Source organism: Haliotis cracherodii, unplaced genomic scaffold, assembly GCF_022045235.1.
Source record: "Haliotis cracherodii isolate W230 unplaced genomic scaffold, xgHalCrac1.p SCAF_17, whole genome shotgun sequence".
Lineage (NCBI taxonomy): Eukaryota > Metazoa > Mollusca > Gastropoda > Lepetellida > Haliotidae > Haliotis > Haliotis cracherodii.
Genome location: NW_027266272.1, coordinates 58,848 through 76,968, shown reverse-complemented (window position 1 = coordinate 76,968; position 18,121 = coordinate 58,848). Strand labels below are relative to the sequence as shown.

General features: G+C 42.9%; 1 protein-coding gene across 2 annotated transcripts in view; it reads left to right on the top strand.

Annotated features, from left to right (window-relative positions):
• The window catches only part of LOC139464805 (polypeptide N-acetylgalactosaminyltransferase 13-like), a 101,179-nt gene that overhangs the window by 60,761 nt on the left and 22,297 nt on the right, over window positions 1–18,121 (top strand). For both annotated transcript variants that reach the window (XM_071246313.1, XM_071246314.1), the window contains one exon: window positions 16,490–16,670. In XM_071246313.1, the coding sequence (XP_071102414.1) occupies window positions 16,490–16,670 (181 nt within the window). The remainder of the gene's footprint in view (window positions 1–16,489; window positions 16,671–18,121) is intronic.

Genomic DNA, 18,121 nt, shown 5'->3' with positions numbered 1-18,121 from the left:
ATCATCTCTGATGTCAGTGACCGCTTTACGTAAGTTATGTGTCAACTTAAGAATATAAAATGCATTTGGTATCTTGCTTTCCATTTTATTTCATTTTGTGTTACTCATATATGTCTGCTCTATAGACTCATTACAATCTACATGTATGATGGACAATATTAGGAGAGGCATTAATATAGGCCTTTTTGGCCTGTTTGCTAATTCTTTTTTCCATTTTGTAATGCTATGTAATGTAAAACATTAATAGAAAATACTGTTTAAATCAATGTCAGTGACTGATTTCAAACCGCATGTCTTGGTGTTACACAGTCAGTGTCCAAACTCTCGTGTATCTACATTAATGTTTGGCCCTGGCGATCTAACGTTATAACATTTAAGGTCATAGAACTCTAGAACTTTGAGTCTGCTCAAAATTTTATCCCATCCACCCCGTTCTGCAATGGGATTGCCTAAAAGTCCGACCAAGAAAAGTCGGGCCGGGCCGGGCCGGGCCAGCAGGTAATACTAAAAATGGATTGCAGAATAATAAAACGAAACGTGCATATCTAGGCAGACCGCAAATGTCCACAAACGTATATTTTTGCTCATTTAATGGAGTTTGAATCAAAATGCATCTTCAACAATGTAATAAACTGATAATTATGACTACATACTGTGAGTCCTCGTAGAAAAGTCAGTGTCTTGACAGTGTGTTTTCTTTGATGAGAAAGTTTCTCACCGACCTTAGCGTGTAGGGGTGTGGTGTCCAGGGCAGGAAACGACAGTGTTTTGACTACTCTTCTTTCATTAATTAACGTGTTGGGCGTCCCTAATTAACCTTTACTAATTCATGTTAAACCAACACAGGATGTTTTCTGGAAGTGGGTATTCGCGAATGTCATAGGGCTGACATGACACGTGTTAAGAACTGTCCTAACACTTCTAAAGTTCCTAACATTCTTTATATCTAAAGACTATTATTATATCTAATTTTTATACCACTTTATTGTCTCATACTGCGGTATTTAAAGAAAACACAGTGCTCAAAGTGAAGCCCTTTTCACTCTACATTCTCAACATAGCCTCTATCAGAAGTGTTTGGCTTGTGTTGGGTCAGACTTGGCCGGGGCCTTCAAAATCAACTTTAAACACACAGATGTATCATCAAATGTGTTTACATCTGTAGCTTAGTATTTTATCTACCTATAAAAGCACTTTATAATGTCACAGTACATCGTATTTAAAGAAAACAAGGTGTTCAAAGTGAAGCCCCTTTCTCTCTACATTCTTAACCTAGTCTCTATCAGAAGTGTTTTGTCTGTGTTGGGGCCGACTTGGGCCGGGCTGTCAAAATCAACTTGTACACACAGATGTATCTTCAAATGTGTTTACATCTATAGATTAGTGTTATATCTACCTATACACCATTTTATATTGTCCCAGATCGCAGTATTTATAGAAAACAAGGTGCTCAAAGTGAAGCCCTTTTCCCTCTACATTCTCAACATAGTCTCTATCAGAAGTGTTTGGCTTGTGTTGGGTCCGACTTGGCTGGGGCTGTCAAAATCAGCTTTACACACTCAGATGTATCTTCAAATGTGTTTACATCTATGGACAAGTATTATGTCTACCTAAATACCACTTTATAGTGTCTCAGATCGCGGTATTTAAAGAAAACAAGGAGCTCAAAGTGAAGCTCCTGTGTGAAATCGGTTTAATTGTACTGTATACATTGTAGACAGACAGACAGACAATAATTTATTAATGTCTCACTTCTGTACATACATAAAACAGCTTTGTTACAAATAAACATTGATAGAATGTACAGAACCATTCAATAGAACTATGAGAGATTATTAACAGAATATTCCACCGCTATGTATATGATAAATTATTGAATTAACATTAGATAAGGTTGAGAATTAATTGTGTGTTTTTTCAATACATCTTAGACTGGTGAGTAGTCTGCTCGATGATAACCAGCCTGCTCATATTTTGACCCTGTTCCCCATTGTTGGAAAGTGTGTCGTCTGCTACTCCAGCTGGAGCCATCTGGTAACAATTAATCACAAGCTGTCAATATACAATACAGTATAATACATCAAGATGGCAGTTTCCATGTATCGATTAAGTATTTCTAAGCAACTTAAAGATATGTACATTCTCTTTCAGATTAAATACTCCTTGGGGCACCTTTTGCATTTTCCTTGCTCAAGAAAATCTACATGACATAGTTGTAACCATTTTCCTTAATAACAAATGTTACCACACAAAAAACTTCGTTTTTGTATGATATACGACCACCCTTACGGGGCCTCACCCTCCACGGCACGTCACGCCAGGGGGAGCAACTCTCACCCAAATCACTTTCCTTATGTCATCTGTAGGAGACAGATGTGCTGATTTTTCAAACAGAATAACTATCGTTCGACAAGAACCATGGCTGACCAAACTGTATGTATGGTACATTTCTTTCATTGCAAAGGCGTAATACCTCGCATTGTAAAGTTATAGGGTTGTAATTATATGCCACGTGTACGGTACCTTTGAATTCAAATGGCCGTAATGGCGTCCATATTGTAGTTCCACAGGCTGATACATGTAACACCAAGGCCATTGGAAACGGCTTGGGGTTTTGTTATACCATACAGCATTGGTCTACAATTGTTTCCTTTACATTTTTACATCTTCGGGTGTCCCACGCCCCCTTTGGTGTTATAGTTATACTACGACATTGGCAATTAGTATCGCGTTACAAATTGCATTCTATATTACGCCTTTGCTTCTAGTTTCACAATTTATGTACGTGTCTTTCTGATCTTTATATCGCACTGATACACTTTAATACCCTTCACTCCCACCTCAGAAAATACGGTCTTTTTTACAGACCTTCAAACTGTGTACGGGTTGTTCTGCTACCATCCCCCCCCCCCCCAAGACCAGCACGAACGCTGCCTAAAATGTCTGGCGGAGGACGAGCATGACGATGGGTCATGCCCGATATGCATTGTCTTTACCCCCCGGGCCCCCCAAAAGAGACAAGTTGACTTGCTCCTCTTTAAATGTCTCTTAAAGGCGGGGGTAGATATCAGACACCCCCCCCCATCTAAAAAGGGTAAAAAGAGTAAAAAAAAAGAAAAATTAAAAAAAAAAAAAGCTGCCAAGACTGTCTCCCCCGCTCCCTCTCCAGGGGCTGGGGGAGAAGGCTCAAGGGTCCCCGTAGTAAGCACTGCATCATCTCCTGCACCATCTTTGGCAGACTTTTCTGTATTACTTAAGTCGCAGATGGCGTCGATGATGGAGGAGGTGAAGTCTCGGCTCCCGCAGGAGCTACTGACTGAGCCTTCCCCGTTGTCGGCGCCGGACGCGGCTTCGAGACCTTGTGTTATGCCCGGCGATGGCTGAGGCAGACCACTTGGTCTCGGGGACGATCCGAGGCTGGGCTTCGGCTCCGGCTCGAGGTCGCTCCCCAGGGGAGGGGTGGCGAGCACCGGCCCCTGCCCTACCGACGCACAATTTTCCCTAGTGGAGCCAGACGTCTCTTCCGAGGCTGAGGCTTCCACTAGTGGATACCTAGCCCAGAGCCAGGTGGGTTCCCTTGGTCTCGGGGACGATCCGAGACCGGATTCGGCTCAGGCTCTAGGTCGTTCCCCAGTGGAGGGGTGGCTGGCGCCGGCCCGTGCACTACCGACCCGTGTACTACCGACCCGTGCACTACCGACACCCATTTTTCCCTAGTGGAGTCAGACGCCTCTTCCGAAGGCCAAGGCTTCCACTAGTGGATACCTAGATACCTAGCCCAGAGCCAGGTGGGTTCCCTTGAACCCCAGGCACCTCGGCACCGGGACCCATGCCAGAGTCGGAGACCCCCAACTTGACTAAGGTCAAGCAGGGCCGGCGGTTGCCCCCCTTTCCTGTGTGCTGGGCGAAGTTGAAGGCTGCTTACATATGCTTCGAGGAGCAATATCGTAATGTATGCCAACAGCTCCGTGTGTCCGTCCACTCCGCGTATCTGTCGGCTGTACAGAGGGAGTTAGCGGGAGAGGGGCCGGCCGACTCTTCTGAGTTGGCCGCGCAACTAACGGAAGTTCACAGTCATCTTGCACGGGCCGCCATTCATGTGCAGATGGGCATGCGCAGGCTGTGGAAGTTGGTATCTAAATACTTGACTTCCACACGCCAAGACCTCCTTGCTTTGCCGTATAAGGTGAGTGCCACCCTCTTCCCTGGGGCTCAGCAGGTGGTCCGAGAGGCCGCTCAATGGTATACTTCCATCAAAGACTCTAAGGCCTTGTTGGAGGTACCAAGAGTTAAACTGCATAAGCGGACCTCTCCACTTGACTCCTCCTACGCTGAGACACCGGGTCAGAAGTCCACACCTGCTTGGAAGCAGCCGCTTCCTTCAGGTAAGGGTGCCGGGAAGAGCAAGAGAGGCAGGGGCCGGGGCAAGGCAGCTGGTCGAGGCCAGCAGCTTTTTCGCGGGGCCGGGAACCCATCAGTTTCCCATTAGAGCCCGAAGAGCCCCCGGTGGACCCACAGTCGCAAGTTATCGAACTGCCGACAGCCAGGGTCTACTGCCTCAAGCCGCATGTCCCCGTAGGCGGCCAACTAGCTCTTGAAGGAATGGGAGACAGTTACATCACCATCCTTGGACCCTGTCCACTCTAAGGGATGGCCATTTGCCTCGGTGGAAACATCATCCGCCCCCTTCTCCGGGATAAAGCACACTGAGGCTGCTACCCGAGAGAAGGCAGAATTTCTCCGTGCCCAGGCCGACGTACTTCTTATGAAAGCTGCGATCGAGCCGGGGTCTCGAGGGACAGGAAAGCGAGGGCCTCTACTCGACTTATTTCCTAGTCACCAATAAAGACGGAGGTACCTTTCTTCAGGGTGGAGACACTGCGTTCAGTGATCTCAGCTGTCGAGACATGAGAATGGCTAACGTCAATAGACATAAAATACGCCAATCTCCACGTACCCATACACCCCGAGTTCAAGAGATACCTGAGGTTTTCTTTCGACGGGAGGTGTTATCAGTTCAGGGTTCTACCATTTTGGATCTCCACGGCCCTGAGGGTGTTCACCACCCAAAATGTTCCTGCTCAAATGGCCAGGTCGAAAGGTCAGTTCTGCCATCTGTACCTTGACGACTGGTTACTAAGAGCTCTATCGCAATCCCTGAGTCAGAGATATACACAACAGGTGATAGATATTCTGATCACTCTAGGGTGTATAGTCAATCTCAAGAAGTCAGATCTGAGCCCTACTCTAGTCTTCCTAGGGGCGCATTTCAACACGGTGAGCGGACTTGTATCTCTGTCACAAGATAGCAAGTTCCTTATGTTCGCAAGTCACACTGCTCGTACATAGCTCCAGTTACTGGGCAACATGGCAGCGACAGTGGATGTGGTCTGGCGGGCGCGCCTGAGAATGAGTCCCATTCAACAAGCACTCCGTCGACTTTGGGCGAACTTGGAAGATCTCGAGACTGTGCTCGAGACTCCGCAGTGGCTCATTACACAGCTTCAGTGGTCGGGAATCTGTCCCGGGGGCTCCCCGTTCCGTCTCTCACAGTTCAAACAGACGCGTCACTCTCCGGCTGGGGAGGCGTTCTGAACGATCACACTGCCCCGGGACTATGGTCGCAGCAGGAGATCAAACTGCATATCAATGTGCTAGAACTGAGAGCGGTCCAGCGCTTGCTGAATCTGCTTCGTGGCCAAGTGGTTCGTCTAGAGATGGACAACCAAACGGTGATGACTTTCATCCGGAAGCAGGGGGGAACAGCGTTTCCGTCGCTTCGCCAAGAGACGTGGCAGTTCCTACTATGGTGCGACTCTCACGATATCAGGGTGCTACCTGTTTATGTCCCGGGACAACGTCCGTGCGGACGCTCTGTCTCGCCGGATCCTCGCTCCTCATGAGTGGATTTTCTCCCTGTTATACGGGTCGTTACAGGTGGATCTGTTCGTGTCTGCGGTGAATCACCAGACACCAACGTTCTGCTCCCGAGTCCCTGACCCGAGGTCGGTGGCACCGGACGCCTTCCAACTAGATTGGACGGACAGAGTTCTGTGGGCATTCGCCCCAGTACCTCTGATTTCCAAGGTCCTGTCTCAGCTATCCACTCAGCCTGTGCGACTACTTGTGCTCCTGGCACCTCTTTAGTCGGCACAGAGTTGGTTTCCAGTAATACTCAGGTTTCTGGCTCAGCCTCCTGTTATATTACCTTTACGACCGGACCTCCTATCCCAGAACGGGGCCCTCCATCCGAATCCCAGGATTCAATGGGTGGCTTGGCCACTGTCAGGAATCACCTCCAGAAGAGCAGTATCCCTGCATGAGTTGCAGACACAATACTGGCTTCGACAAACGTTCAGTACGAGGATAGATGGGCCTGCTATGCGCGATGGTGTGTCGATAGAGGGATTGCAGATCCCTTTTCTGCAGATCTTGTAGCCGTGCTTGAGTTCCTCCAGTCACGACTAGAAGACGGCCTGGCCGCATCGACAGTCTGAGGGTACTCTACAGCAATCGCAGCTTTTCACATCCCTGTCGACGGGGCACTTCTGGGTGCACACCAATTAGTGCAGCGCTTTTTAGCAGGTGTGGACGGGATCCGACCGCCAGTTTGGCGGATCAGTCCCCCTCGGGACTTGTCAATCGTTCTTGATTGGCTGTCCGGTCCTTCCTTTCGGGATCTGTCGTCTCTCTCTCTTCAGCTGTTGAGCTTGAAGACGGCGTTCCTTGTGGCGGTAACGTCCGGCAGACGGGTAGGCGACATTCATGTTATGTCAGCTGATCCCTAAATAACTGTCTTCCACCGGGACAGAGTCAGTATTCGACTACCAGACTCTTACCGTCCTAAGGCCGCACACGCCTTCCACGTGAACGGCTCCTATTGAGCTACCTGCTCGTTCACAGCCTTCATCGTCGGGGACCACTGCAAGACATGCTCATGTCTTGGATGTCCACAGGACCCTCAAGGCCTATATCAGCAGAACTAAGGATATCCGTAAGGATAACCAACTATTTTGCTGTTACGGCGGTAGGAAGGCTGGCTCACCTGCGAGCAAACAATCTATCTCGAGGTGGATAGTTTCAACCATTTGTACAGCGTATACGCTTACAGGCAGGGACCCCCCTACCAGGTTGAAGGCTCATTCAGTTAGAGCAGTGGCTACGTCACAAGCGTGCCCATTGAGGAGATCTGCTCCGCGGCTATTTGGAGCCAGCCGAGTACGTTCATCAAACATTACCAACTCGACAAACACTCAAGCGAGCGTGCTCATTTTGGTCAGTCAGTTCTCCGAACTGGGCAAAGTTCTAATCTCTAGCCGATTGAGCATTCGAGATTTTAGACAGTCCTCCAGTTATACTGCTCAGTAATGGTCCGGATTTTATCTTCTGCGGTCGATAAATATCAGTCCTTACTACTCGATAATACTCGTATTTGCACACGCACTCCTTCGATCCTTGGGGACCCTCTGGCCTAGCTCAGCGCGGGTTATTGTCTCTCTTCATCTGCGCCCCTATATCACTTGTTCAATAAAGTAGGGGAAGGGGGGGGGGGGGGGGCGGCGTGTTTCTCAACTTATGACAAGCCGCAAAAACTGGCTTTATCATAATATATGGTCGACCATGCCCTGTCTCTAGCCCCCGCCTTTCGACGGTGGTGCCTCACGATAAGGTTGGTTCCATTTATTGAACCCTATATTTTATTCTGTTGAATAATTAAATACGATGTATTTATTTACGCCTGTTGCTGATGGATGCCACTTCCTATATTATCTTTAGGAGTCTATCTTGATGCAAGAGGTGCCCCAAGGAGGATTTAATCTGAAAGAGAATTTTACAAACCTGTAGAGGTTGTGAATTCTCTGATGAAATCCTCCTTGGGGCACGGCCACCCACCTCCCCACATTCCGTCAGCGTTAGACATATGGAAAGTGATATGGGTGAGAGTTGCTCCCCCTGTCGTGACGCGCCGTGGAGGGTGAGGCCCCATAAGGGTGGTCGTATATCATACAAAAGTTTTTTGTGTGGTAACATTTGTTATTAAGGAAAATGGTTACAACTATGTCATGTAGATTTTCTTGAGCAAAGAAAATGCAAAAGGTGCCCCAAGGAGGATTTCATCAGAGAATTCATAACCTCAACAGGTTTGTAAAAATATTTAGATATATTTATCTTTAATTTGCTTAGAAATACTTAATCTTTACCTGAAAAGTGTCATCTTGATGTATTATTCTGTTTTGTATACTGACAGCTGGTGATTGAGCCATGATTGCTGCTGCCAAGGGCACGAGATACACGAGATACTGAGTTCAGCGCACCCTTGTGGCCTTATGTGATGTGACAATGAACAGTTTTCAATGCTTTTGTACGACAACATGTGACTATCAGACTCCAAAATTTCATATTTGTATTTATGATATTAAATTAAATATATCCACTTTATTAGGTTCAATAAATTTACTAACAAATCTACCTATTACGCATTGAGTGATTATCTCATTTAGCTGTATGCGTAGTATAGAGCTTTATCACGAGTGACCTTGCAATGCTGTACATCGTATCTTATTCAAGCTGTAGAGTGAGAGTGAGTGATTATCTCCCTTACCGAATAGCTCTTTTGCGCACTACCTTTGCAATGTATCGTATGTTATTCAGGCAGCCAGCGAGAATGGTTCCAGGGAGGAATTAAGGTCAAGCATGTAACGCACACTCAGTCTTTCTCCCTTCACACTGCTATTGCAAATTATTGTTCAACACGATTAAATAGCAGGCTTCTATGAAGCATGACTTCAATAAACAACACATGTAAAACAACGGGTTTGATATCAGCTATTTGTAATAATGTGTCTTCACAATCACATGTATGGTGCTTGCTGTGCAGATTTGAGCACAGTTTCAAGTAGTTCACTGTATGTAAAATATGATTCATACCGTTTCATACGGCGGTTTATGGTTCTGCATGGTTTATTGTATTGACAGTTGTTTTAACTTCCTGCAGAGATTATATGCCTGTATAAGATCTTTGCTTCAGGATACATGGGAAATCAATATGTTGGCCCTTAGTTGGTAATTATTCTCCTGAAAAATAATTCGGTTGCATGATATATTCACGACGTTTGGCTTGAACATAGTAACATTCTTCTGAACATACTTCAAATTTAAGCCGGAAGTAATCACAACAAAAACCCAGTTAACCAAACGGAACCGTACACAAAAGTAGTGAGCGAGTGAGTTGGGTTTAACGCCGCATTGAATAGTATAATTCCAGTTATATCAGCTTGATGTGGAAGGAAAGCCTGAAGTGATGCAGGTATCAGACGTTCACCACTTTGGTGAAACCCATGAGCACGGGTATAGTGCTGACAACATAATCGGGGCGAACCAGGATTCAACACACTGTCATAGGTTTCTGGCGTGCCCAAGGGACACCACTCTGCATAGCGAATTGCAGCGCATAAGGCGACTTTGGCCAACCGTGCCCCCGTACACAACTGTAACAAACTATCATACAACAAAGATGTGGAAGATGAGATATAGGGCTGCATCGGTTTAGTTCGGAGCACAGAGAACCCGTACTTGTCGTTTCGATTCGATCTTATATCTACAATGTCTAGATATTGATTCGGTTCATTCCAATTTTTGTAATAAATTTAAAATTAACAAAAATAATCCACCTCGTTGACGAAAAAAATTAAAAGACTTGAGTTCATATCGACGAAGTGAAAATGTCCAAAAATGCATTTGTTTGAAACATTTGACGACTGTCACTTGAAAACGATGATGATGCAGAACCACCTGCTAAAATAAAAGCCAAGGGCGACAAGGAGAGTTGTGCATTATCTGATCTGTTTGGTGATGTCTTTGTGACCCATGTGGAGGAAGCTAAAAGTCTGTATGAACGTACAGAGAGTGAGATCAGTATGTATAAAGAAGATGAGGTGCCCAGCCTAGAGTCTGACCCACTGAGTTGGTGGAGGGTGAGAGAGGGAAAGTATCCCTTGTTGTCAAAATATGCCAAACAGTGCCTTGGCACACCTGCCACAAGTGTGGCTAGTGAGAGGGTCTTTTCAACAGCCAGGGATGTTGTGACTGCTCAGAGGGCTTCCCTCAGTAGTGACAATGTGGACATGCTTGTGTTTTTATCCAAAAACATGATCATCCCTGATGACCTGATTGACCTCACAGTCTGAGGTGATGAGTTTGTCCTATTGGTGCACAGTGTTGCACTGTTCAATAAAAAAGTTAAAGTAAATATGCGTTTTGTTACTTATTTATGCATATTATACATGAATCATTGTATATTATTAGACTAATGTATCGAATCGAAAATAATCGAATCGAATGGAAATAATCGAGCATCGAACCATTATAACAAGTTTATTTTAAAACAAGTGTATTATAATGATGTGGAAACAATATGAGAATTGAGCCAAACACTTCTGATAGTCTATGTTCAGAATGTAGAGGGAAAAGTGCTTCACTTTGAGCTCCTTACTCTCTTTAAATACCGCTATCTGTGACATTATAAAGTAGTATAAGGCAGATATAATACTAATCTATAGATGTAAACACATTTGATGATACATCTGTGTGTTTAAAGTTGATTTGACAGCCGGACCAAGTTGGTCCCAACACAAGCCAAACACTTTCAATAGAGACTATGTTGAGAATGTAGAGAGAAAAGGGCTTCACTTTGAGCACCTTGTTTCCTTTAAATACCGCGACCTGAGACATTAGAAAGTGGTACATAGGTAGATTTAATACTAATCTACAGATGTAAACACATTTGATGATACATCTGTGTGTTTAAAGTTGATTTTGACAGCCCGGGCCAAGTCGGAACGAACACTTCTTACAAAGATTTTCTTAAGAAAATACAGTAAAAGTATTTGACTTTAACGGATCAGTTTTCTTTCAATGCGATAAACTGTGACATTATAAAGTGGTATGTAGGTAGATATAATACTAGTCTATAGATGTAAACACACTTGATGATACATCTTTGTGTTTAAAGTTGATTTTGACTAGGGGTGACTATTGAGGCATTTTTGACTATTGCGATACTATTGCGATAGTTAAAACAACTATTGCGATACTACTGCGATAGTGGCCCTACTATTGCGATACTATTGCAATAGTTTTCACTTGCAATTATAGCAGGCTTTAGCAGCATATATTTCAGCATTTTGACTGACACCATCAAAATAATTATAACTTTCTGATACTATTTGTAAAGAAAACAAGAAATGAAAAGAAAACAAGTTCAAATTGACCTCTCAAAAACATTTTAATACAAAATTTCACTTCCTGGTAAAGTCTTAGGTTACTGCAGTGTTTTAGCACCAATGTGAATGAATGTGATTGAATGACTAGTATTTGACTATACAAACTGTCAAACTCTTTAATTGTCACATTGGCATTCACTGATGACTAAATATGATTCAAGTTCATTCAACATATCAATTAGGGAACAAAGTTGACAAAAGTTGCATAAAAGTAGACAGACTCATCTGGCTTCTGACTCCAAACAGCAATAGTGTGCTTGAATAAAACGTTATGCCACTGACTGAAGACCGGGATCCCCCTTTTTCACGTGGACGAATATCTTGGTGCCGTCTTGTCAAGTGGTCAGTCAGATTAGTAGTATTTCCTGAATACTTTAGAATTATGCGACAGATTGCTTGTCTGTCTCGTTTTGTGTTTTGACAAAGCTAAAATGGTCCCATACCCACGATTTGCCTGCATTATTGGCGACAATTTCAAACTGACATGTGGCGTCCGCCATCTTGTCAATGTTGCCTAACGACGAGTAGCTAAGGGACGTAACTCTAAATCAAGCAAACAAAGTAGTGCAATCCAAACGAAAGCATGACAGAGGTTAGATGAACATAGGAGTTATTTCTATGTTTTTTAAGAAAGTAAATGTACCAAACAAATTAACTATCGAAACTATCGGTAGGTAGACAAACTATAGCCAATAGTATCGATTGTTTCAAGTTGCAATGGATAGTGTACATCTGTGTGTTTAAAGTTGATTTTGACAGCCCGAACCAAGTCGGACCGAACACTTGTGAGACTGTTGAGAGTATGGGGAGAAGAGGTCTACTTTAACCAACGTGTCTGCTTTAAATACGATGGACAGTGACATTATTAAGTGGTATTTACTATGATCAGTGACGCTTACACACAGCTCCACTTTCTGGTTTTCAAGCGATTTACTCCGAATCACTTAATCATGGTGCACATTCTTGGTTGATGATTGTTCATTAATCTCATGTGTGTGTGTTGCATCAATGGTATGTAGGTATGGTCACCGATAATGGAGTAATTAGCCAATACAACTTTGGCCCGGCCCGGCCTGACCTGACTTTTAGGCAATCCCTTCTCCAATTAGTCGGATTGACACCATACTCAAAACGAGAAAGACGTATTACAAACGGAATTGCCGTACTTCGAACAGAATTGCCGTGTTATGACGTGGTGCAGTCAGACATAAATTTCAGTACGTGCGCACACTGACCGGGTTGTCTTCTCTTTGGAGGCATGATGTGTACAGCTCGGAGCCCTGAACTTGAATGAAGACTGACTACAACGCGCTCGGTATCCATACGAGTCGGGCCAGGACGCGAGCACATAGGCACATTGGTCGAGATGAGGACGTACTGCGGACGAGTTGGTCGGGTTAAGAATTAGTTAGAACTGGCTTGGACGTATTGTGAAAGAGGTAGAACGAGGTTGAACTGGTAAGAACGGGTTCAGAATGGCTACGGATGTCCTCGAACTGCTTCGAAACATTGTCGAATGAGGTGAAGAGGCTTTTTGACACGATCTGAACTGGATACAAACGAACTGCAGACTGGCAAAGAACGAGATAGACATATTGAGGACTATGAATACACAATGCCATTTAGAAAGTGGTCAATAGTAACAAATGTTATATTTGGGATAATACTTTCTTAGTCAAGTACAGATTCTCGTACTTTTTTGGGGTTGAGTTCCGTCCGGGATTCAAAGGGAGTATTGAGGACTGCTTATGAACCAACTAGCATCGTATTTTATGCCAAACTACGCGTTCTACCGCGATCACAGCCCGTTCTAGTATTTTGTTTAGAACGGGGTAGAACGGGATATAACTACTTTGGTGTGATGGTAGCATTACCTTTCGGCTCCATAGTCTGTACTGTCTTAAAATTGACTTCTGATGTTACGTCTAGTACACACAAACAGGACCGTTTAGCCTATATAAGTAATGTAGCAGGCAGTGGATATGCCCGTTGGCTAACTTACTGTTGGTAATATCCGTTTTCTTTTAGCAAATAAGAGGATAGTTAGTAACAAAAATATACGATATACAACGCATATTTGCACAACTATCACAAAACCATTCAACACTGACACCGCATCAAACCCCGCGGTAGACTGGACACAGTTACGTGCTCACTGATTGGATAATCCCTACCGACAGGGTGGGGATGGTGGTTCAAAGCGAAACAGACAACCCTGTCTGTTGTCTAATAAATGCTGGGCAGCGCCTTTGATCTTGCCTCTAACCATGCATGAAGTAGGAGTAAACGATGATCAGGATGGCCTGGAAATAAACAAGATTCTATCTTGTTGCATATCAAGGTAGCAATTCATCGGTCACGGGGTTTTCTTATGTATATGTGTCCTGTGTATCCACAATTAACTAGCTAGAATGTTTCATATCTACAAAAATGTATATGCGTCAGTGTCCATGGTTTATCAACACATGTATAATGCTTATTCACGCTTGGAGTGCCAGACTGAAATTGAACATTATGATAGCGTCAGCACGGATAATAGAGGTCATAAGACTTGGCATATGAAGATCATACATAAATATGCAGCAGGCTAGATTATTTAAAGCAATACAGTTCAAATATTGTGTTCAATAAAAGACATCGCTGATTTTTAACACACTTATTTTTGTATTAAACAAACTGTTGACTTTGAAGACATTTTCGCCTATTGTAATAACATCAAGGTAAAAATCATATCTTTCTCTGAAATGCACGGGCATAGTTCCTGTCAAACATTAGAACGTAATCAGGGCGGCCAGCTTTGACTTGTCATGTGCCTTAAAGTGAGTTTAAACATGTCAAAAGCGATTGACCCTACAATATAGGGTCATTTACTCCAACATTCTAACTGTCAATCGTCTTAACAGGACAATAATGTTTGTTATATATCGACGACCTGTCTCTATGTCGTAAGTTGTTTATTGGTAACTGCGATCCAAATTTATCAACTTATTCATCTATTGTTGCAAACTTGACTGATTTGTTTACACAATAAAAATTCTAATTGATCATGCACTACTGAGGCAGTCATGTACCTGAATAAGAAATATAAAAGCAGCCATGTTACATGTAGTCCCAAAAGCTGGCAATTATTTCGCCGCAATATAACTAAAAAAATGCTGATGTGACGTGACATATAAACTTACCCACAGACAATACATTTTTCCAGAGAGTGTAGCACAATTTTACCAAAGTTTTATTTACAATTTGAAAATGTATAATAATATGAATATTAAAATTCATCATCACTTTTCAAGTTTACTAAAATGTCACCAGTTTGAAAATGTCATAAATAAACAAGGATTCTAACTAAGTTTGATCGTCACAGGTTTATCCCCAATTTGCCAGCACAATGCAGAGGATTAACAGTTACTGTGAGTGAGCATGGTTTTACGCCGCTTATAGCAGTTACTGTGTTTATACAAGCACAGAAGTCATGCCAAAACGCTCACAGTAGTTAGTGAGTAAACTCAACTGAGTATCCATCACAAACTTTGAAAGCTAACATGTGAATAAGGCACTTGCAGTGATCAATTAACACGTAATCAGTGAGATAGTATAGAAATACTGGGAACGCTAAACAACTTCATTGTAAATAGACAAATGCACCTGTGAATGGTCAAGGTTTTATATACCGAGTGAAGCAAAGACGAGGTGCCAGCCTTCACTGGAAATGCTGTATGCTGCATGTCCACCATCAACACCACCAGTGATCTTTTGTGATTCCGAGCCTTGCGCATAACCATTGTCATGACCTGGTTGAGTGATTCCTTCCATCAACGCGAAAGGATTACCCACGGAGAAAGAAAGGCTTAAAATCCTAAAGATATCCTATCCAAATGGTATAAGTACTCACAACCAATTTCCTCTAATAGTAAACTGTCACCTTTAGCATCCCCAACAATACTCACCATGGTCATTGGGCAAATGTAAAAATCACAAACCCTAACAAGATTCTGTCTACATGGTCACACTCGGTGATTGTGAAGATCTAAAATTCTATCAACAGTGAGACAAAATGGCTGTTCATATTCATTTCCAATATCCTCTTAGAATAAGTGATAAATGTTAAGTCCCACACAAAACTTTCTCATAATAATTCTACAAAATACCAAACAGAAAGTGGGGTGTGGGAAAATGGGACATATTCCTACGTGAAATAAAAAGACATAAGCAGTGATGACTGTTCTGTCATAATTGTACAATCTAGTATCTAAAGCCTAAATTTGGCGAACGAAAAATGTTATATTTGCAGTCACCCTGAATGACTCACGTGGGCAAAACTTAAAACAAATATGTTCGCAATCCACAAACAATCACTTCATTAATGGTGAGCATTTACCAACCCGCGACAATCGTGTCAACTCGGGGATTCCCCTATCAATAAACTCACTTCTAAAAACACTACTGTTCTACTGTCGGGTACCCACAATGGCTAGACTGGACCCTTGTGGAATGGTTCATGCCATAAAAGTCCAGCAACCGAAAACTAATTAAGACAGGCTGACCTTGTGTTCATGGTCTGGTGAACACAGGTCAATGGCCGCTCATTAACTCAAGGGGGGCACAGGTGGCCCAGTTGTCTAAGGCGCCACGATTCGCTATGCAGAGTTGCATCCCTTGGGCACGCCAGAAACCTATGATTGTGGGTTCGTATCCAGGTTCGCCCCGATTATGTTTCTAGGTTTGTCAGCACCATACACGTGTTCGTGTTTTTCACCGAAGTGGTAAACGTCTGAGACCTGCATCACTTCGGGCTTTCCTCCCACATTAAGCTGACACGCCGTGATGTAACTGGAATACTGTTAAAAGCGGCGTTAAACCCAACTCACTCACTCCCTCATTAACTCAAGATTCACATCTCACTTTTTTTATTTATCTCACCATCCATTTGATATGTTTTCCAATTTCAATTGAAACCCATTCGCGTGTGCAACGAGTGACTCAACGGGTTGCACAGGCGCTGCACACCCGTTGCACACTCGTGTTCAGTGGGTGCTCAACCCGTGTGCAACCCGTTGAGCACCCGTGTCACATGCGTGTTAGGGGAATGTACTTTTAGGCAGTAGTGTACCTGTGTTGACAATCCTGTGTTGTTGACATACCTGTGTTGTTGACATATCTGCATTGTTGACATACCTGTGTTGTTGACATATCTGTGTTGTTGACAGGTATGGATGTGTGGGGGACAGATCTTCATCGTGACTTGTTCCCGCGTGGGTCATGTGTTCCGGAAAACGTCCCCCTACTCCTGGCCGGGCGGAGTTGCCAGGATCATCAACCACAACACCCAGCGCATCGTGGAGGTCTGGATGGACGAGTATAAAGAGTTCTTCTATAAAATAAATCCAGGTCAGTACAAGGAAATCTTCTATAAGATAAATCCACATCAGTATAAGGAGTTCTTCTATAAGATAAATCCAGGTCAGTATAAGGAGTTCTTCTATAAGATAAATCTAGTTCTGAACAAGGAACTCTTCTATTAGATAAATCCAGGTTTGTATAAAGAGTTCTTCTACAAGATAAATCCAGGTCTGTATAAGGAGTTCTTCTATAAGATAAATCGAGGTCTGTATAAAGAGCTCTTCTATAAGATAAATCCAGGTCAGTACAAGGAGTTCTTCTATAAGATAAATCTAGTTCTGAACAAGGAACTCTTCTATTAGATAAATCCAGGTTTGTATAAAGAGTTCTTCTACAAGATAAATCCAGGTCTGTATAAGGAGTTCTTCTATAAGATAAATCGAGGTCTGTATAAAGAGTTCTTCTATAAGATAAATCCAGGTCTGTATAAGGAGTTCTTCTATAAGATAAATCGAGGTCTGTATAAGGAGTTCTTCTATAAGATAAATCCTGGTCTGTATAAAGAGTTTTTCTATAAGATAAATCCAGGTCAGTACAAGGAGTTCTTCTATAAGATAAGTCCAGGTCAGAACAAGGAGCTCTTCTATCAGATAAATACAGGTTTGTATAAGGAGTTCTTCAATAAGATAATTCCCGGTCTGTAAAAGGAGCTCCTCTTTAGGATAGATCCAGGTCTGTATAAAGAGTTTTTCTATAAGATAAATCCAGATCTGTATAAAGAGTTCTTCTATAAGATAAATCCAGGTCAGTACAAGGAGTTCTTCTATAAGATTAAACCTGGTCTGTATAAGGAGCTCTTCTATAAGATAAATCCAGGTCAGTACAAGGAGTTCTTCTATAAGATAAATCCAGGTCAGTATAAGGAACTCTTCTATAAGATAATTCCAGGTCTGTATAAGGAGTTCTTCTATAAGATAAATCCAGGCCTGTACAAGGAGTTCTTCTATAAGATTAAACCTGGTCTGTATAAGGAGCTCTTCTATAAGATAAATCCAGGTCAGTACAAGGAGCTCTTCTATAAGATAAGTCCAGGTCAGTACAAGGAGCTCTTCTATAAGATAAATCCAGGTTTGTATAAAGAGTTCTTCTATAAGATAAATCCAGGTCAGTACAAGGATCTCTTCTATAAGATAAATCCAGGTCAGTACAAGGAGTTCTTCTATAAGATAAATCCTGGTCTGTATGAGGAGTTCTTCTATAAGATAAATCCAGGTCTGTATAAGGAGCTCTTCTATAAGATAATTCCAGGTCTGTATAAGGAGCTCTTCTATAAGATAAATCCAGGTCAGTACAAGGAGTTCTTCTATAAGATAAATCTAGGTCTGTATAAGGAACTCTTCTATAAGATAAATCCAGGTCTGTATAAGGAACTCTTCTATAAGATAATTCCAGGTCTGGATAAGGAGCTCTTCTATAAGATAAATCCAGGCCTGTATAAA